Below are 22493 nucleotides of genomic sequence, written 5' to 3' on the forward strand. Positions count from 1 at the left end.
AATTTTAACACAACGCCCCAACTGTGCTTGATTTTGCTCCTTTTTCAGTCTGCCTGCCCCCCTTGCCCCTTTTAGCGAGCTTTGGGAAAATCCCTATTTTTGACTTTTTCAACACTACCGGCCCTGTCGTTTTTTTTCAATTTTTGCCCACTTTAGAAAATCCTTCACAATTTTCCCAAAACGCCCCAACTGTGCTTGATTTTGCTCCTTTCTGACTCAGTCCGCCCCCCTGGCCCCTTTTAGCAAGGTTTGGGAAAATCCCCATTTTTGACTTTTTCGACACTACCGGGCCTGTCGTTTTATTCAATTTTTGCCCGGTTTGGAAAATCCTTCACAATTTTCACACAACGCCCCAACTGTGCCTGATTTTGGTCCTTTTTCACTCAGTCCGCCTGTCTGGCCCCTCTTAGCAAGGTTTGGGAAAATCCCCATTTTTGACTTTTTCGACACTATCGGCCCTGTCGTTTTTTTCAGTTTTTGCCCGGTTTGGAAAATCCTTCACAATTTTCACATAACGCCCCAACTGTGCTTGATTTTGCTCCTTTCTCACTCAGCCCGCCCCCCTGGCCCCTTTTAGCAAGGTTTGGGAAAAATCCCCATTTTTGACTTTTTCGACACTACCGGCCCTGTCGTTTTTTTCAATTTTTGCCCGCTTTGGAAAATCCTTCACAATTTTCACAAAACGCCCCAACTGTGCTTGATTTTGCTCCTTCTTCAGTCAGCCCGCCCCCCTGGCCCCATTTAGCAAGGTTTGGGAAAATCCCCATTTTTGACTTTTTCGCCAACACTGGCCCTGTCGTTTTTTTCAATTTTTGTCCACTTTGGAAAATCGTTCACAATTTTCACACAAAGCCCCAACTGTGCTTGATTTTGCTCCTTTCTCACTCAGCCCGCCCCCCTGGCCCCTTTTACCAAGTTTTGGGAAAATCCCATTTTTGACTTTTTCGAGACTACCGGCCCTGTCTTTTTTTCAATTTTTGCCCACTTTGGAAAATCCTTCACAATTTTCACAAAACACCCCAACTGTGCTTGATTTTGCTCCTTTTTCACTCAGCCCGCCCCCCTGGCCCCTTTTAGCAAGGTTTCGGAAAATCCCCATTTTTGACTTTTTCGACAACACTGGCCCTGTCGTTTTTTTCAATTTTTGCCCACTTTGGATAATCCTTCACAATTTTCACAAAACGCCCCAACTGTGCTTGATTTTGCTCCTTCTTCAGTCAGCCCGCCCCCCTGGCCCCATTTAGCAAGGTTTGGGAAAATCCCCATTTTTGACTTTTTCGACACTACCGGGCCTGTCGTTTTATTCAATTTTTGCCCGGTTTGGAAAATCCTTCACAATTTTCACACAACGCCCCAACTGTGCTTGATTTTGCTCCTTTCTCACTCAGCCCGCCCCCCTGGCCCCTTTTAGCAAGGTTTGGGAGAAATCCCCATTTTTGACTTTTTCGACACTACCGGCCCTGTCGTTTTTTTCAATTTTTGCCCGCTTTGGAAAATCCTTCACAATTTTCACACAACGCCCCAACTGTGCCTGATTTTGCTCCTTTATCACGCAGCCCGCCTCTCTGGTCCCTTTTAGCAAAGTTTGGGAAAAATCCCCATTTTTGACTTTTTCGCCAACACTGGCCCTGTCGTTTTTTTCAATTTTTGCCCGGTTTGGAAAATCCTTCACAATTTTCCCAAAACGCCCCAACTGTGCTTGATTTTGCTCCTTTTTCACTCAGCCTGCCTGTCTGGCCCCTTTGAGCAAGTTTTGGGAAAATCCCATTTTTGACTTTTTCGACACTACCGGCCCTGTCGTTTTTTTCAATTTTTGCCCACTTTGGAAAATCCTTCATAATTTTCACAAAACGCCCCAACTGTGCTTGATTTTGTTCCTTTCTCACTCAACCCGCCCCCCTTGCCCCTTTTACCAAGTTTTGGGAAAATCCCCATTTTTGACTTTTTCGACACTACCGGCCGTCGTTTTTTTCAATTTTTGCCCACTTTGGAAAATCCTTCACAATTTTCACAAAACGCCCCAACTATGCTTAAATTTGCTTGTTTTTCACTCAGCCCGCCCCCCTGGCCCCTTTTTCCAAGTTTTGGGAAAATCCCATTTTTGACTTTTACGACACTACCGGCCCTGTCGTTTTTTCAATTTTTGCCTGGTTTGGAAAATCCCACACAACGCCCCAACTGTGCTTGATTTTGCTCCTTTTTCACTCAGCCTGCCTGTCTGGCCCCTTTTAGCAAGGATTGGGAAAATCCCCATTTTTGACTTTTTCGACACTACCGGCCCTGTCGTTTTTTCAATTTTTTCAATTTTTGCCCACTTTGGAAAATCCTTCATAATTTTCACAAAACGCCCCAACTGTGCTTGATTTTGCTCCTTTCTCACTCAGCCCGCCCCCCTGGCCCCTTTTACCAAGTTTTGGGAAAATCCCATTTTTGACTTTTTCGATACTACCGGCCCTGTCGTTTTTTTCAATTTTTGCCCACTTTGGAAAATCCTTCACAATTTTCCACGTTTTCACTGCTACCTTACTCCCAGGCAGATACTCACATAGTGCACATACATACATGTGCGATGCTGACGCACAGTTGTCCTTGATGCTCAGACGCCAAGTTAAGGTGGGTCACACAATGAAACATACTGAAAATCAAAGCTTGGCATTTAACTTACATGTTTGTATTTTGTTCACCTGTTGCTCATAGGTTTTTTGTTTTTGTTTCAAATTCTCCAAACAGACACACATCTATACTGGCACACCACCACTTTCACTCACACAGACATGCACAGGCCGTCAAACTCAATAGAATACAATATATTGCGTTTCAAATGAATAGTACATTTACTGTATGTTACAGTACGCTATTTAGTGTTGGAGGTGTTTGTCACATGTGTATGTGTATGTGTGTATGTCTATATATTTGTGCTACACATGTATGCACAACTTCAGAGACAGTACAAATTATATTGTGCTGCGTTCACAAGTCAGAGAATTTGTATCGTCTTGCAAGTCTGCATTAACTCTGCCTTGTCTGTTCCCCTTTCTTCCTCACACATACACATGCACATACTTTCACATTTACATTTAAACATTGCCTGTTTGCCCAACATGAGTTTGTAAATCTGATTAATAAGCAACTTAGTGGAGTTGAGGCAGCAAGAAATATCTGAAATGACAAATGACTGGCCATCTTGATGTACTTCTTAAATCATGTATTTATTTTAACACAAGATTTATTATTTCCATTGGTTTAGTTGAAACATAAATGCACAGCAGGTTACATGACATGATTGGGAAATTAGTCAACAACTCTGTTTGTACATGTGCATGCGCTGGTGTGTGCATATGTGTGTGTGTATAAGTGATTTCTTTCAGCTGCTCCAAGTAAGTCTGAATCCTGAAGGCAAGCTGGCGAACTGGGCTTGGAAAACAATGTAGACTCGATGGGAGGAGGCTGTGAATGGTGCAATGTTGGTTTCCTGAACAAACAACACAGAAAAGACAGAGAAAAGAGTCATATCAAAACATATGGGAGGATGGACTGGCAATCTTATGAATAGCTGATTTCACAAAAACTTGTGTTTTCCTTTCTGTTCCCTTGTGTCCCCTCAGTGAAATTCTGCTTATTTTTCCTGACTTTTACTGGCTCATAGGAGCTCCAGCACAATGTGGTGTGATTGAAGCAGCCAGTAATATTCTTTAGGTGGGACACTATTTCTTTAGACACCTGTTTACATAAATACTGTAGTAAATGAGTTAGAAGTTACAGTCCAACATAACTATATAACAATATAATACAAGATTTTCCCTAAGTCAAACTGCATTTTTTAAATAGTTTTTTGATAGCACAACATTTTTCCAACTACAGCCATTAAACCTATTTACATTTTGCACTGTATTCTTGATTAATTAAAATAATGTTAATGGAAGAAAACACCATTTCAATGTCTAAATGGTATTGAAACTGCCTTCGTATCTACTGGGAAAAATGCAGCATGTAATCCAGTTTTACAGTTTTTAATTTGATCTCTTTGATATCAGCCTCACTTTACTGTTAACTTTCCTATAGCCACTGTAATGGGAATTCTTATTATTCATCTTCACTCTTCAGTGAAATGGAGACATGTTGTGTTCAACAGTTAAACTTGTGAAATTAATAATATTTGCATATTTATAGATTTAGGATTTTTTAATCAGGGAGAATAAGTATTTCAGTATTTTCACAAGGTATTTTGACTTTCTTACAGACTATTTTTGTATGTCTTAAAATATCTCTGGAAGGGACCTTTATCTACTATCTCCTCACATTCAGTCTTCTTCAGGGAGGATAAATGCATACTTGCAGTTCCAAAAATGTCTTTTCTTTATCAAACAATCCTAGTTTAGCAGCAGAAAACATTTTCTTTTCGATTCCATTTCTTTTCAGACACGTGCAACATGTAGCAAAACAGCCTGACACTTCATGCAAATTGAGTGAGCTCATTTAAATCTTCAATTGTGAAAAGTGAATCAAAAAAAGGGAGTGACACAAAATGATGTACGCCTACCACTATCAGTGAATATCCCTCTAAGTCTGCACCATTACAGTTAAAGACAGTTAAAGTAATTATTCTTTTTGGGTTACATACCATTCCACAGTAAGGTCCAACAGGCAGTGAGGAGGTGTCTGTGCCATCATACAGCTTCAAGAAGTTATTGTGACAATCTCCAGGGTCATCCACACTGATTTGGGTAAAGGTGACAGTCACCACACGCCCTCTGGGTGCCATGATGCCCCATTCACAGTGGGTATTATTGGGATAGGTGCCTGGGTAGTTGGGACTTGCAAATGAGCCATGGTCTCCATACAGAGTGCCACCACAACCTAGTAGACGCAAACATATTAAGATGCTTAATCTAAAAAAAAAAGAAGAAGGAAACCATCATCCCTGTTTTGGGTTTTTAGTATTTGTATAGTATTTTACTAACCATGGAAAAAACAGAATCATCTACCACCAAAAGATACATAAAGCACAACCTAGAATATTTAACTGTACACCTGTTCTCTATAACATAGAGCTTCTACAGATCTCCATTCTTGTGGGCATACAATATTCTGTTACGCTTCTAGGCCTGGTCAAGAACGTCAATGACTGTTTGACTAAAAATAAAGATCACAGCTACCACTTATACATCTGCAGGACAAGCTCCATGATCTGGAAAATAACAAGTCATTTGTTAAAGTCTTATTTGGAAACAGTAACAGGTAGTGTATTCATGTATGACACCTTCAAATGTATAGTCACAATGGTTAAGGTGGAATTGTCATTTTATCGAATTTGGAAAAGGCCAGATTTAAATGTGTTTTTACTGTGGGTTCAAACTTTACTTTATACAGTGTAGTTCTTTCTCTTTGCCACAAGAGGGAGTATTCACCAAGGTGAGCGATTGTAGTTGAGCTGCAAGACTTCTGCTCCTCTGACAATGAACATAACTTATATAAATGATCTGTGTCTGCTTTTCCTGTATAAAATTAGTAATGTGTGTTACCTTTTGACAACTTATTCCTAAGAACTCTAAGATCTCTTCTGATGTCATATGGGCAAATGATGCAGTAAATGATCATCACATGTAAATTTCTCATATGTTTTATATTAAAGGGTGAATTGTGCATGTTTTTCATGTGAAGATAATTGTGAAGAAGAAACATTTGATTTAAATGAAAGAGAAATCCCCATCCTATCATAACCTCTGCTGTCATTTTGACCATCTATTTATCTAATAATCTCTCTCTTGTTAATTCTTGACTTTATGGAATTGCAAATTAAATTGTGGTTACTGTAAGTGTAAAAAAACAACAACAAAAACAAACTTAAACCAAACCTAAATCAAAACCTGAAACCACAAACTAAAATCCAAAACCATAAGCAGGAAAAACTGTTCCATAATGTAAAACTATGGTGAAATGGAGTCACAAATATCACTGACAGAGATGTTTTCAGGACTTTCATTCTGAAAAGGCTTTTAGAATTGATAATACTATTTTTTTGTTAAAGTACAATGCGTGGACTTCCTGTGTCCAGTAGGTGGTGCTACGGATATGACAAAGTATTGATGCATAGATGTGTTCAGTGTGGGACCCTCTACATGCGTGATCAATTTGGTGTAGATGGGACAATGTCTGTAGGAGTTTAAAGGACTTTCTGTTTTATGGCAAAGCATCGAAATTGTCAGGTATAAGTAATTAGAAAGATTTTCATAACTTTATCTCGAAGGTCTCAAGATGTTTCTGAGTGAATTTGAAGTAGGTCGGATTTAATCTCTAGGAGGAGCTTGTTAAAGTACAAGGTGTTGAAATGGCAACTGTGAATCAAAATGGCCGACTTCCTGTTGGACTTAACGTATGGGTCCTAGAGACTTTTTTGTGTGTCTTGACATGTTATATATGTGTACCAAATTTAGTTTGTCTACCTCAATCTGGGGCGAGGGGCTTCATTTTTTTCATTGGCCTTGGGGGTGCTGTAGAGCCACTTTGCAACAGCGATTTTCACGAACCATGAAATATCAACATTTTCGCCGGGTGTGGTATGTGTGCAAAGTATCGTGAGTTTTGGGATATGTTTAGGCTGCCAAAAATCCGTTTGTTTTCGGAGAAGAATAAAAAAAATAAACACTACAGATCCAATAGGGCCTTCGCACTAAGGGCCTGATTTACTAAAGGTTTGCGTGTGTAGAAACGTGTGCAAACTTGACATCACGCGCAAAAAATGTGCACGCTAATCTACTAACGCAGCGCACTGAGGTTTGTGTCTTTCAACTGTGCAAGATAGTACACACTGTCCATTTCGTACATTTACCATAATGAATGTGTAATATGAGGTGTTTTAACCCCAGTGTGCAAAATACAGGGAGGAGAAAATGCAAATATGTTATTTAGCACGCGCATTGTGATTTACCAAACCTGAAGGTATTATTTCTGACGCTTTTCTATAAATAACACCCTTGAAGGTCAGGTATTAACCGGATGCGCACTGGGCACAGATGACTTTTGTCACTGTAGAGAGGAGGAGACGGAGGCACAATGACAGAATACACACAGGACGGAGTTTTTTGAACTGTGTTAATATTTTTGGAGTGGAATATTTGTTTTTCAATATCTCTGGTAATGTTTGTTTTTGTTATAACTCATTATATTAGTTAACCTCTTCCACTAGAACCTGATCACATTTCATTTTGTTCTTGCAGCTTTCTGCTCGTCCAAACTCTCCATAAAGACACAAAACCCTCATTTAAATACTGCTGTCTCCACCCTGTTGCACCTGTTTTCATTTACACGATTATTCTTAGTAGATCACCTGCAAAACGCACGCAAACGGCACGCGCAATCTATTGCACCGTGCACGCAATTTAGTACCCACTATTTCACTATCTTAGTAAATCAGGCCCTAAGTGCTCGGGCCCTATTAAAAAAAGTATATGATACATACATTTTCTTTTCTTATATCAAATAAAGATGGCATTTTAAAATAAAGTGCATTACAGAAAACTTTTGATTGTGCTTCTTACATAAAGTGCTTTGTTTTAGAAAAATAAAAAAGAATTCCTTCTTACTTTTAAAGTTAACTTAAATTTAAACCATAAACTTAATTTCACACCTAACAATTTTATGACAAAATGTCTCTCCTCTTTCTTTGTGTGTATCTCACTGACAGTCGAGTCTTCAACCACATAGTTTTGAAACTGCAAAAGTATCACACTATGGTGGAACCTGAGGTTTGAGATTCAGTGTGGGCCTACATTACTGTTCAATCTGAAGTGAAAATATCATTAACACAGTGACTTTAAACACAATGTTTTAGATGTATTAATTAAGCAACTCACACATATAAACAGTTCAGTACTGACCGTGAGGGGAAGATGTCCATGTGGCCTCAAAGCCATCACGGGCATGGGAGAAGTCACTCTTGAAGTGTAAGTAGAGGAGGTTGGATTGGGGGAATATGGGGCTGGGTAGAGTGCTGCCGCAGAATCGACCAATCAGTGGTGAATCTGCGGTACTACCATTACGAATCTGAAAGACAAAATAGAGGGGTTGTGATTTACAGAATCACTGACACATTAAAGAGAGATCACAGGGAGACCACAGACAGGTTGGAGCAGACTGTAGGCAACACACATATCAAATGTAATGGGTTCCAGAGTTCCAATGAGGAGAAATCTACAACATAAAAATATATTTTATACAATAAACAACTTCCAACTTTGTGACTGGGGCTGGGCCTGGGTTGGGGGGGGTGGGAGGTGTGGGCACGCCCGTACCTACAGTATGTTGACCAGCTTTTTTTCTTTAAAAAAATAAAACTGAGTTGAGAGGCATATTTCTGCTGGCATGTGAATTTTTTGTAGGCTATTATATTTAGTTTAATATACACCACATGTTGATTTATTTAACGCTGAGTTAAATCAGTATAATGAGTATCAGTAGTTGCTAAAGCTACTATTTTTAGCTGTAGTACAAACTACATTTCTCCAGGGGTAGTTTGTTCAAACTACTGCCAGGCTGAACTACATGTAGTTTTACAAGCTACGCTTGCAAAGTAGCTTCCCCAACACTGAGGAGAGGAGAGGAAGAGGAGAGGAAGAGCAGAGGAGAGGAAGAGCAAAGGAAAAGGAGAGATCCGGGCGCGGGGGGGCCCATCTAAGATTATCTCGTCCTGGGCCCAGGCAAGAGTGTCAGCTGGCCTGGGTGTGGGGGTAGATAACATCAAAATCACAATTATTTTGACCTGCTCCGTAGCCATCTTGCCTTCATTTAATGTAGTGTAGTGTAGTGTAGTGTGTATTGACAAACACACAACAATTTCCCCTATGTCAGGAGAGTATAAAATTAATAAAGAACTTTGGTGATGAATGTAGAAAATGAAAATGTGTCTCTGTAAGTGGGCTTGATTTGTTACCTCAAGGTAGTCAAATTCACAGTTGCTGTGACTCTCCACATCAAAGTTGTTAAAGAAGAAAGCAATGTAGCTGTTCTGTGGTGCCTTCAGGATAATGGTGCAGTCCATGTTGTGGGGGTACACGTCAGGCCAACCCGGACTCTTCAGGTAGCCATATTCCTGTTCATAGGTTCGACTGCAACCTGGAAACCACCACCACAGTCAAAGCATTAATCTGAAATGATATACCCCCTTTCCCTTCATGTCCTTTAAAAAAAGAAAATGATTATTTTGTCATTTTCTCCCAAGCATAAATAAAATTAAAACATTTTCTGTTATAAACTACTGATTTTCTCCATTGATGACTTTCTAGCAAAATAATCTCAAGTGTCTTTAGAGAGAGCTTTGTACACAATTGCAAAAAAAAAAGAAAAAAAAGAAAGTCAAAGGAATAATCATATTGTCTATGGGAATGTACAGACTTTGCCTTGGTATTGATGATGGTGGTGGAGAGCACTGTTTAACATGTTGTTTCAAACGAGGTGTTCAATTGGGCTGAGATTTAGTGACTGCAAAGGCCATAGCGTATGATTCACATAATTTTCATACTCATCAAACCATCCAGTGACCCCTCATGCCCTACAGATGGGGGCATTGTCATCCTGGAGGACACCACTGCCATCAGGATAAAAATGTTTCATCATAGGATGAAGGTGGTCACTCACAACAACTTTGTATAGATTTGTAGTGACCATTCCCTCTAAAAGGGACAAGTGGACCCAAAACCGCCCAGAGGAGGACTGGGACAATAGTTCAGGCCGGGAATTAGACTCCATTCCAGGCCATTCTTTTCATGCAGATATCAGATATATTATGATAAAAAATATTTTTATTAACAAACTAAATTATTTTTTACAACATATTGCCAATAAAAGTTATTGCAAGAATCCTATATCAGACAAATAGAACAACACTTGTCTAATTTGATATTACAAATCCAGTGGCCCAGTTTTTCCCACACAATTTTGAGAGACTATGGTAGTTGGACCTCAGTCCAACTCTGTAGGGGGTAGTGTTGCTTTCATCAACGAAAATTATGACTAAATATCGTCGTCAACGAACCTTTATCACGTGACGAAAACGAGACGAGACGCAACGTAAATGCTGGTCATGTGACGATAACTATAATTAAATATATAATGCAATATTGTTGACGAATAAAAACGAGACTAGATGTGGTTTACAAAATAAAAACTGCTAAAATGTCTCTTCATTTTCGTTGACTAAAACGAGACGAGACGAAATGTTATAACGTTATTTCGTCTCGTTTAGTCGTGTTGTTACTATTATTTTGCAGTATTTCTGTTTCCTGTGTCTCACTTCGACGTCACTTCCTCAATCCCCACTATTATTTAGAAGATGCAGCTGCGGTAGGTTAGCGTTAACGACAGACAACTGACACAGAGAACGGGACCGATGGCCAGCCAGCCGGGGTTATTCTTGAGTCTATAAGGTAACAATAATATAATAAGACAACCTTGTTTGAATTGTGAAATGGGTTTGGCTAAAAGAAAATGTTGGTTTCGTCTACACTACTAGGTACTTATACTATATTGACTGGGTTAAATAGAATTGCATTACTACAATTTTCATTGACTAAAACTAGACTAAAATGTCATCAGTTTTCGTCAACTAAAACTAGACTAAAATAGTCACAGATAATTTGGACTAAAATAAGACTAAAATGCTCAGACTTTTAGTCGACTGAAACTTAACTAGGCTAAAAAGAGTATGAACGTGACTAAAACTAATAAAAACTAAAATGACAGTTTGACACAAAGACTAGACTAAGACTAAAATTAGGCCGCCAAAAACAACACTAGTAGGGGGTAAGAAAATTTTGTACATTTTTAAGTCAAATGCATCATTCTAGTGCACTCTGAGAGCAACATTAAGAGGTTATGTCTACAAAAAAAAAGTGTGCTTTAGTAATTTAACTGCTGGTTGCATAGATATGAATGATGATGACGTCAACAGAGTAAAGGAAATAAATGTTACCAGTTAATAAATGTTCCAAACAAACCATCAAAAAAAAAAAGTCCATATTTTAACTCTGAAACAAAGAAAGCAGAAGTGATTATCTAAGTTCAACTAGTTAATTATTGAGGAACATATAAAACAGTCGCCCACTTGTTGAAAATAAGGTGGAAGATTACTCATCTTAACTAGGGATGCACAGATCCGGCTTTTTCAGTCCCAATACCGATACCTGGGCTTTGCGTATTGGCTGATACCCAATGCTGATCTGATACCATTGTTGAATTAATAAACTGTATACCTAGCCATGTGGAAAAGACTGAAGGCAGGAGGCTTGACTTAAACATTATTTCCTAACTTTGTTAAACAAAATGTAACAAATTAACACATAGATATAAATGTACTGAATTGTTATTTTTTATTAAAATAATACATTTGTATTATTAAAATAACAAATCCTTCTTTCCTCCTTTTCAGATATTGCAAATAAGTAGCCTCTGATAGATCTTATTTCACTTACAGTAACATAAAGGATCGAGTTGGTCACCTCCAGTTTTCACTTGATTCACTGTCTGTGTGTGAGCAGCACACACTGAGGACGCAGCTCCACCAGAGGTGAAACATACGGCTCTTTAATACAGAGATAATCATCGCTATAAAGAAGATTGCTAATTAAGCCTTTGCTTTTTCATACTGAACCAACCAAAACAGCATAGTGCTGCTGCTGTGTGCTTTTAAACAGCCCACTGGTGTTTCAGATTCAGAGGCTTGAGGCAAAGCTGCAGGGTTGAGTGGAGGTGTGTGGGGAAGTTTATTTGTGCTGTTGAACGTAACCACTGTGAAACAACCAGAAAATAACGTTTTATTGATCTGATTCACCGGCTTTTTTACTGTCGGCGCTCCCTCACTTCATTCACTCTCTAACTCACTAGACCACAGTTAACACAACAGCGTCCTGCAGCCGCTCCCTCTGTTGCCACTTACTGGCGGAGCAACTCTGTCCCCCCCTTCAGTGTCCAGACCTTTTATACAGAACAGCAAGGTGGAATAAAGTAGCAGCATTATTGACATGAACACACTCTCCTGAGAGCAGAGGAGAGCAGTGCGATGACAACAAACTGCAGCAGAGGCTAACGTTAGCTTCTGCTGCAGCTCCGCCCCCTCAGTCTCAGTGGGGGCGGAGCTGAGCCCTCCCTGTGCAGCAGAGACAGACAGATAGCGTTGGAGAGCTATCAAAACTTCACTGCTGCTGACGTCTGATGTAGCATGCGGCGCAAACATAGAATTGAAGTGAATAGATCGGCCCCATGGATCAGCCCCATTATCCGATACTGGATCTATTAAAGTCTATATCCGGCGGATATCCGATATTAATTTCAGATCGGTGCATCCCTTATCTTAACATTTCACTTTTTTCCACGTCTCTGTAGACTGGTGACCATTCATCTTTGTAATGAGGGGTTTATGCACTGCAATCCCCATAATAATGTCCATCTCTATGTAATTGCCAATGGACTGTTCTTGCTAATAAAGTCTGATCACGTCCTGCATTTACATTCTCAGTCACCTGAGGAAGAGTTGCTCTTCTGTTTTTCCTTACATATCACAGAGCATCATGGTCATCAAATGTGTGTTGTCGACCATTTCTGACTCTATTTACTGATGTCTCTCCCATAGATCCATAGAAATATTACAGATCTCACAACCTACAAAATTAAAACCTGAACTAGGCACAGATAAAAGCCCTTTCTGTCAGTGAATCTTTGCTGACTGGACGTGTGGGGTAAATATTCCCTGTACTGGCAGTCAGACCTTTGTGTCACTGTTTCTATAGATGACTGCAAAATTCAAAAGTATATATAAAACTAAACTTACATACATGTAATGGGTGTGCACTTACATTTTGATTCTTAAATTCTTTAATTTATAATAGGTATGTAACGACAATTAATTGCATCTATTTAAAGAGTATATTTTGGCTCAGTTTCTCATCTTGCCACTGGTTTTACTACAGGTACCTACCAGCTATCTGATAGGTGAAACTCAGGCCATTTCCTGTGATGAAGGTGTCAGTTTTGAAATAAACAAGGATGGTTCTGCTGTAGCTGTAGAATTCTGGTGGATGACCATCTGATGCACAGAACTTATGTGATTGTCCATAGTCTCCCTGAAAACACCAGAAATCATTCAGATCAATCATTCAGAAAGGATATTACAATATTATAATTGTGACAGGGTTTTATTAGAACTATAATTAACACCTATAATTACAACCTCTACTCTACTGTGATCAGGGTACTTTCACATTCAACATTTTCAAATTAACTATGTTCAGTTTGTGTAAGCTGGGGAAAAGGTGTCAATCAGACACAGGTGCAGACTAAAGAACCTGGTTGAGACCCACTTTTCTAGGTAGTCTTGGACTCACTTCTAAGCAGACATTTGTATGGTTTGTTTATAGAGTAAAAGCAAAACAGGGTCTAGCAAATTTTATAAGATTTTGCGTTTGTTTACAGTACTGTGCAAAAATTTTAGGCACTTAAGATGTTTAGATTCCAGTCCATAACCATCAGGGAGGTATATGCTTGGTTTATTCTGCAGCATGACAACAACCCCAAACAGAGAGCCAGAGAACTATCTTTAGATTTTCCATCCAACCAATGCAAAACTGATAATCAAACCAATGCAAAACTGATAGTAGTAGATAACTGATAGATTTAGATCTAGAAATCACAGAGCTTTAGATGCTAATGCTATTAGATACTTAAGGAATTGGCTTATTCTGTTCATTATGCTATAATCCTGATTTGGTCTCTCAACGAACAATCACTGCAAGATAATAATCACAATTGCATACAATTACTATTAAAGATGACTCACATGACAAGTTGGTGACAATCAATTCTAAGGTGCTGCGTTTATCTTCTCCCAACACTGTATACATTTTTTTTCCTAAAATTTGTATATCTACATAATACACACACAAATTCCAAATGGCAAAATATCAAATGTGGTAGAATTTGCACATTTATTTTAGCTCAAACTTCATTGTCTACAGAAGAGAACAATGATTTCAGTTCAAATGTTTCAGAAGTTATTGGCCTAATCACAAAACTGCCCTTGTGTCATACTTCCCACAATATTTATTGCTTATGATACTACACTTTCTGGTCAAGTCCATGTCTAAACTCACCACTGGCCAGTCCTTTAACTCCAGGTAGTTTGTAGCGCAGCTCTGGCTTGGCTGTAGGACAAAGGTCTGGACTGACACTTTGATGGTCTCCTGAGCAGAAGCATCCAGGATCCAGCGGCAGGTGGTGTAAGGAGGATAAGCGTTGGGAAAGGATGGTGAGGTCAGTGTCTGGATGGTCGTTGTGGCATTCAGAGTCCCACCACAAACCACTAATAGAAGGCATACACAAGAGATTTAGAAAATGCACAAAATAAAAAGTAGTATATTGATGAGCTTGTAATTAAAATGTCTCAAATAAAAAACACTAGACAGACAGGATTCTGTCTGTCTTGTGAACTGTTATGTTAAAAGCACAGCAAAAACAGGGTGAAAAATGGAACATCATACTTGATTCCACAACATATGGCAATAACTGCTTCCAAAGATTACTCATCCACAGAGGTCTGCTCACTGGTGCAAGAATATTTTGCACTTATGAAAGACAAAGGCTTAACAGATATATCTAAGAAGTGATTGTCCTCTTTTCCCTTTTCTTTGTCCTATATAGTATATGAATCTTAAAATATTGCATTTTCCACATCTCACAATTCTAGAGCCATTACTGTGAAACTAATACGTTTTGAAATGTGGAAAAAACATAGCTATTACATATTTTAATGTAAGACTGGGTTGTTATTTATCAAGTAGAGCACAGATCAGAAGAGATTAGGAAGTGCTTACATGGCACAACTCTGTATGTGGCATTGAATCCTCGTCTCTGTACTGAGCCATCAGTGACAAAGTGAACAGTCAGGAAGTTTCCACTTGATAGAAAATAAGCAGGAATGGAATTTCCACAGAATGTCCCAACCAGAGGGAAGTTAATGTTGTCACCATCATACACCTGACAGAGATACATATACAACACATTAAAAAAAGCAAATTTGATTTTGTCCTCATATTATTGTCAAAGTTGTATTGTCCACTTTTAGGACATTTTAGATACGTCTTTTAAGACATTATTACACTTTATACACAAATTGTAGTGGTGCACCAACATGTGCAGCAAACATGGTAGCCAATTCACAGATAATATGGTCAGAACTCAATTAAATGATGTTAAAATTGAAAAAATAAGTAATAGTTCCCATTAAAATTTCAGAAGGTTTCTTACTTTGATAAAGTCATACTGGCAGGTAGAGGAGCTCTCAAGCTCAAAGGAGCTAAAGGTCAGGTTGATAGCCTTGTTGACTGGCATCTCAATGGTCCATACACAGTCCATCCTGGGCTCATAGCGCCCATCCAGGTTTGGATCTGGGGAACTAAACATGCCCATGGGCATGGACAAATAGCCACCGCACCCCTGTGCCGGACCTGAAGGCCAATTCAGAAACAACTACTTAAATCTTATATTATCATGTTATATCATAGGAAACTGCAGACTAGCTTCTTGAATTAAGAATTCAATAATGTCATGTGAGATTCTCAAAATGTGTAAGTACATGGTACCACAAATACGCTGACAGAAGCAAAATGCCTGTTGTATGAAGACACATTTTTGTTCCCGGAAACATTTATAAATAAAGTTAACATAATATTCTCAATTGAGACTGATCATTGACATTTCCAAAACAAGTCAACAAGTCTCAAGTCAAGACAATTCTATTGGCAATGGCAGCAAAGGAAAATTCTCTTTTAATGGGAAGAAAAAGAAACACTTTAAGTGTAAAATACCCAATACATCAAAAGGCTTTGGACTTCGGTTAGTTATATATGCTTCCTTTAGGAAACATTATTCGGAAACATTGTTTTGCAGACGACACTCAATTATATCTATCAATAAAGCCTAATGCAATCAACCAGTTAACTAAACTACAAACATGTATTAAGGACATAAAGGCCTGGATGACCTGTAACTTCCTGCTATTAAACTCAGAAAAAACTGAAGTTATTGTGCTTGGCCCTAAACACCTCAGAGACACATTATCCAATGATATAACTACTCTGGATGGCATTACTTTGGCCTCCAGTACTACTGTAAGGAACCTAGGAGTTATGTTTGACCAGGATCTGTCCTTTAATTCCCATATAAAACACATTTCAAGGTCTGCCTATTTTCATCTGCGTACTATTTCAAAAATCAGACACATCCTGTCTCAAAATGATGCTGAAAAACTAATCCATGCATTTGTTACTTCTAGGCTGGATTATTGCAATTCATTATTATCTGGCTGTCCTAACAAGTCTCTAAAGACTCTCCAACTGGTCCAGAATGCAGCTGCACGCGTTCTGACAAAAACTAGAAAGAGAGATCATATTACTCCTATTTTAGCTTCACTACATTGGCTTCCCGTAAAATCAAGAATAGAATTTAAAATCCTTCTCCTCACTTTTAAAGCTCTTAATGGTCAGGCTCCATCATATCTTAAAGAGCTTATAATACCTTATGTACCTACTAGAACACTGCGCTACCAGAACGCAGGCCTACTTGTGGTACCTAGTATCTCTAAAAGTAGAATGGGAGGCAGAGCCTTCAGTTATCAGGCTCCTCTCCTATGGAACCATCTCCCAGATTCGGTCCGGAGGGCAGACACCCTCTCTACGTTTAAGAGTAGGCTTAAAACTTTCCTTTTTGATAAAGCTTATAGTTAGCCAGCTCCTAGTTTATGCTGCTATAGGCTTAGACTGCCGGGGGACTCCTACCTCCATGATGCACTGAGCTCCTCTCTCCTCCTCTCTCTCTCTCTATCCATCCATCTATATCCAATAACATTCATGTACTATTAATGCATTCAATAACCTAAACTTCTTCCCCGGAGTTGTCTGTGCTTTCTCGTCTCACAGGTAATCTGGGCCTGTAGACGTCTGGATGACAGGTTCCAGTCCCGGACCTTCTAGCTTCAGTGTTGATTTTTTTATGTGCTTCTCTCTCTCTCCTCTTTACCCCAACCGGTCGAGGCAGATGTTCTCCCACTTTGAGCCTGGTTCTGAGGTTTCTTCCTGTTAAAAAGGAGTTTTTTCTTGCCATTGTCGCTAAGTGCTTGCTCATGTGGGAATGTTGGGTCTCTTTAAAATTAAAACCTGAAGAGTTCGGTTTAGAACCTGCTCTATGTGTAAAGTGCCTTGAGATGACTTTGTTGTGATTTGGCGCTATACAAATAAAGATTGATTGATTGATTAGTTTGAATTCACATGCATATATATACATGCTCATTGTATTCTTGATTATCAGATCAGAAATATGGCTACATACACTAGTGTTAGCTGATTAATAATATATAGGTGTTGGTTGTGTCTCATGCATGTACACTTGGCATTTCAAGTGTCTCACATAAAATCCAGATTGAGCAAACCTTGTCGTCTGTCACATAGTTATAGAAATTACTTACCCTTGCACTAATTTTTTTTGTAGCAATTGTTTTAAAATCTTGGAGCACCACCGCATACTCAGCATACACTTCTGTACAAATTTGCTTCATTTGGTTACCATGGAATAAGAGATACAGCAATTAAGTAGCATGGTGGTTTTGCAAATGGCCACAATGTGGGGCTATTGGTGCCTTGCTTCAATATGTCCTGCACATTCTGTCGTAGAAATTGTGTATCAAGTTTAATTTTCATAGACAACAGAATTGTAGGTCTATCATGTTAAAATATTATAGTAGCACCCCCAGTGGGTAAAGTTGTATAAAATGTGACGAAAATGTATGTACAACATTCCCAAATGTGGTTGCAAATTCAATGCAGTCTTGAAGAGTTATGGCCCGCTAAGCGCATCAGGCCATGCCTACAGAAAAAAGTTTTGTTTGGGGTCCTCTAAGTATGGGATGTACCAAGTTTGGTGAAGATTAGATGAGAAATATCTACCAACAGAAACCAAAAATTAGTTTACTAAAAAATTGTAAATGGTAGAAATAGGTGTGACCTCTATTAATCTAACCAGCATCATCCAAGAAACACACTGGAAACAATATTGCTTTCATAGGACTTACGATTAATGTAAGGGCCTCAATAATTCTGTTTAATTTCCTGTAGTATATACCAAAATTTACATGATGAATATTTCTAAATACATTCGTACACAACCACACTACCATAACCCCCCCCCCCCCAAAATAAAAAGTGATTAAGTGCCCACAACAATTTTTTTCCTTCCTCCCTAGTCAGTCTGGCTATGTACCTGTTTTAGTTTTTTCATGCAATCACTGTACGTGTACTTGCACTGTTTGCAAGTAACAAACAGCTGAGCTTTTGATAATAAATAATGCAAGCACTTTTTCTGCTAAATGGAAAAAGCCACTCCATCCTCACAAACACTGTAACATTGACCTACCGAGTGTCTCGCTGTAAGTAGCCCTCCAGCCGATCCCATTCACAGTGGCATCTGTCCTAAAGACAATGAAGAGCTGGTTCGAAGAGGATCGAAGATTGGGGGGGAGCACTGCACCACAGAATATTCCCAGCAAAGGTGCTAAAGTGTCCTGCCCATCATACACAGCCACATAGTCATAGCGACAGGAAGAAGATGCCTCCAGGTGGAAGGTGTTAAACCTTTGGAAAGAGAAGAACACAAAGGGCTGACACCAAACTAAACTAAACTGCATAAAGGTCTCATAGTTGCAAATTACTGGAAGTACCCAAGTACATCCACCAGATTGTTTTTTTATTGCCCTCCTCCTCCCTCAGATGATCCCCACAGCTGTACCCCATTTTAATCAGCCCCTGTATAAAGGCTCCAGCTTCTCCTATCTCTGTGCCAGTGGGCTATCTGACATTGCAGTGGTTGTTGACTTGCGAGTGATTCTGCAGTATTGTATCAGCTTTTTTTCTTTTAAGTGTAGTCTGTCCTTAGGTGTTTATTGAGCCTGAGTTTTTTGGTTTATTATTGTACTGATTTATTAAATAAATCCTTGGTTTTGCCTTTGTACTTCAGCTGTCTCTTGGTTCTGTTATTGGTAGTACCAGTTGTTACTTCCCTCCTCCCTTAGATGTTTTAGGGTTGTAATAAAAAGTGATACATACAGTAATTAAGACCCAGCTATATCACCTTGACCACTAGGAAAAATATTGATTAACTCAAAGGAAGTACTGTGATCCAAAACGTTCAAATCCCTTTACTCAGTAATTGAAGAGGTATTTTTCCAATACACATTTAATCCCCACAGTCTATTCCTGTAATCTGCAGTCTATTCCAGTCTACCATAGTCTTACTTGAGATCCACCACTCTTTCTGCTTGCACCATGATGTGATAGGTACAATTCATGTTGTGGTGGTAGTTGGTCATGGAGAGTGCCGGACTGCTCACTGTACCCGCTGAACTGTTGAAGAACCCACCACATGCTGTAAATACACAAACACACACAGACACATGCACACAGAGTATTATTACATGTACAATATAGCTATATAAGTATTTGGGCGTATAGGCTTTGGTGGTATCACTGTATTAAGGTATGCCACAATATTAATAAATACAAAAGGTATAATTTTGATTACCATCAAGATGCACTCAGTCTCCACTGCTGGACTCAGTGATAATGCTCAAATTGCAGACAGTAATAAAAAATTACCTGCCAAAATTCCAAATTCCTCGTCTAAAAGCCAGAGGCCTGTATCATGAAACAAGATTAACTAATCTCTCTGTGTGCACTGACTTCACTGAGCCCAAAACTGGCCATCTTGGATAACAGGTATCATGAAGCTGGTTACTTACTAGCTCTGTAAACTCTGGGTTTTTCCCTGGGTTGTGAAAGGAGGTTGTTAATTACAAGCGACATCATCAGAACCATGAACACTTAATATGATATGAAACAATGACACCAAATACCTGCATAGTTCTGTTTCAGTGAAAGCAAAAAGGCATATTAAATTAAGTGAAATGTAAATAATAAAATAATAAATAATAGAACTATAAAACATAATATGTACTGAACTTGAAGATCAGCATGGATCTATATTGAAGATTTCCTTGGTTCGTTCTCGACCATTTGACCTATTTTCCTCTTGCCACCACGTCCAGAGATGTTGGCTATCCATCTGTGACAACATCAGCCTGTCACTTAAATTGGCCATGTTCTAAAATATGCATAACTTCAAGCCTTAAAACTATTTAAACGGGTGATTGTATATAAACATAGCACAAAAAGTAAGGAAATTAGTGTTTGGTAGATTTCTTTGTTGTAACAATGCTTCTTGGCAATAAACCTTATACCGTTGGAAAGCCTGCTTATTTCCATTTTAAATGGTGCCACATTTGTAAGGAACATACATTTGCGGGAAGAGCAGCAGAGCTGATCCAACAAGTGTTCAATGGGGTTGAGGTCAGGACTGCTGGCAGGCAATTCCATCCTCTCCACTCCCAAATTCTAGAGGTAGTCTCTGATAAACCCTGCTATGTGGGGGCGAGCGTTGTCATCTTGGAGGATAGAGTTGGGTCCCAGACTGTGGAGATATGGGATTGCCACTAGTTGAAGAATCTAATCTCGATATCTCTCTGCATTGAGATTGTCTCCAATGATGACAAGCCTTGTTTTTCCAGTGAGGGAGATGCCACCCCACACCACCACACTGCCTCCACCAATGAAAGGCAGAAAAGATTTGCCACATTTTTTCATGGACGCAACCCACATACTCAGCTCTGCTGCTTATCCCACAAATGCATGTTCCTTACAAATGTGGCACCATTTGAAACGGAAATAAACAGGGTTTCCAACGCTATAAGATTTATTGCCAAGAAGCATTGTTACAACAAAGAAATAATCTAATAATGTTTAAATTCAACTCTGTTTGAATTTGAATTGGACTATGAATAACTTTCTGCTGCATTAAATTTGACTATTTGACTATTAATTTGTTTTTGTTTACTACAACTGATCTGTTTTTTGATGGTTTCATTTTGCTCATTGAGATGTAGAAATTGTTCCTCCTTCTCTTTACTTACGTATGGCTCTGTATTCTGCCATGAAGCCACTGTCTGTGATCACAGAGTCAGAGTAGAAGTTGAGTAACATGGGGCCAAAGGTGGAGAATGGACCTGGAATGCTGGTGCCACACAGAGTGGCAATAGGAGGGCCACTATTAGCCAGGTTGTAGATCTTCAGCCCATCATACAGACAGGTGGAGTGTGCTAGAAAACAAAAACACAGGTTAGAGCCACATACTTGTCAAATAACCCAGTGTCAGTAATGAAACAACAAAGGGCCTGATTTACTAAGATCCCAAATAAAGCGTACTAAATTGTGTACACAGTGTTCGTTAAGTTTGCGTGTGTTTTGCGGGTGATCTACAAAGAATACTGCGTGAATGAAAACAGGTGCAACAGGCTGGAGACAGCAGTATTTAAATGAGGATTTTGGTTGTCTTAACAGAGAGTTTGGACGAGCAGAAAGCCTGCAAGTCCAAAATGAAAGAGGTTAACAAATATATTGAGTTATTATAACAAAAACAAAAATTACCAGAAAAACATATGGGAGAGTATTTGTGACAAAGTCAATGCTGTTAGTAAAACCAAAAATATTCCACTCCAAAAATATTAACACAGGTGGAAAAAGTCTGTCCTGTGTGTATTCTGTCATTGTGTCTCTGTCTCCTCGTCTCCATAGTGACAAAAGTCATGAGTGCACAGTGTGCAGCAGGTTAATACCTGTCCTTCAAAGGTATTATTTATAGACGCAGTTACCATCAGCAAAAATACCTTTGAGTTTCTCCTCCCTGTAGTTTGCATACTGGTGTTAAAATGCCCCATATTACATATTAATTATGGTAGACGTACTAAATGGACAGCGCATACTATCTTGCAAATTTGAGACACCCGTTAGTAGATCAGCTTGCATATTTTTTGCGGGTCATGTCAAGTTTGCACACGTTTTTACACACGCAAAGTAAATTGGGCCCAAAGTGTACAAAACCAACTTTTGGATTAATGTCCAAAAGTTCGATAGTGATTATCTTATATTTGTCCATATCTTGCTAATGCTGTAACACTTGCCTTCTATGTGGAAGATCTGAAAGGTGAGGACAACCAAAGTCTGTTCTCCAACATCTATGGTGTAGTTACAGTTGGAGTTGTCAGGGTAGTTGGCTGGGTAGTTTGGAGAAACCACACGGCCGCTGGGAGATGTGAAGTTTGCGCCGCACCCTGATAGGCAGATGACATCAAATTTTTCATATAATTTGTTGGGACAAGCAACTTCATACATCACACCATCACTGAGGTGCCCATCGTCAAGTTAAGACTGAGGCTGGGATTGAAAGATATTTGTTACTGTGATGAAAAAAAAAATGCTCAAGAAAAAAGTACACTTTTTTCACTCACAAAGGATCGTGGTAACATGTCTCCTGCGACAGAAGAGTAATTCTGACCATTAGAGAATACA

At 39.0% G+C, this 22493-nt stretch overlaps 1 protein-coding gene across 1 annotated transcript in view; it reads right to left on the reverse strand.

The window, feature by feature from the left end:
- Nucleotides 1-3364: 3364 nt before the first annotated feature.
- cubn (cubilin (intrinsic factor-cobalamin receptor)) overlaps nt 3365-22493 on the reverse strand; it is a 125323-nt gene continuing 106194 nt past the window's right edge. Inside the window, exons 56-67 of the mRNA XM_062441464.1 lie at nt 22106-22255; nt 21059-21244; nt 19329-19458; nt 18451-18668; nt 15292-15491; nt 14859-15021; nt 14139-14347; nt 12968-13112; nt 8930-9111; nt 7878-8043; nt 4622-4857; nt 3365-3472 (exon numbers count right to left, since the gene is read on the reverse strand). Coding sequence (XP_062297448.1) covers nt 3365-3472; nt 4622-4857; nt 7878-8043; nt 8930-9111; nt 12968-13112; nt 14139-14347; nt 14859-15021; nt 15292-15491; nt 18451-18668; nt 19329-19458; nt 21059-21244; nt 22106-22255 — 2093 coding nt within the window. The remainder of the gene's footprint in view (nt 3473-4621; nt 4858-7877; nt 8044-8929; nt 9112-12967; nt 13113-14138; nt 14348-14858; nt 15022-15291; nt 15492-18450; nt 18669-19328; nt 19459-21058; nt 21245-22105; nt 22256-22493) is intronic.

Source organism: Scomber scombrus, chromosome 20 (genome assembly GCF_963691925.1).
Source record: "Scomber scombrus chromosome 20, fScoSco1.1, whole genome shotgun sequence".
Taxonomy (NCBI): Eukaryota; Metazoa; Chordata; class Actinopteri; order Scombriformes; family Scombridae; genus Scomber; species Scomber scombrus.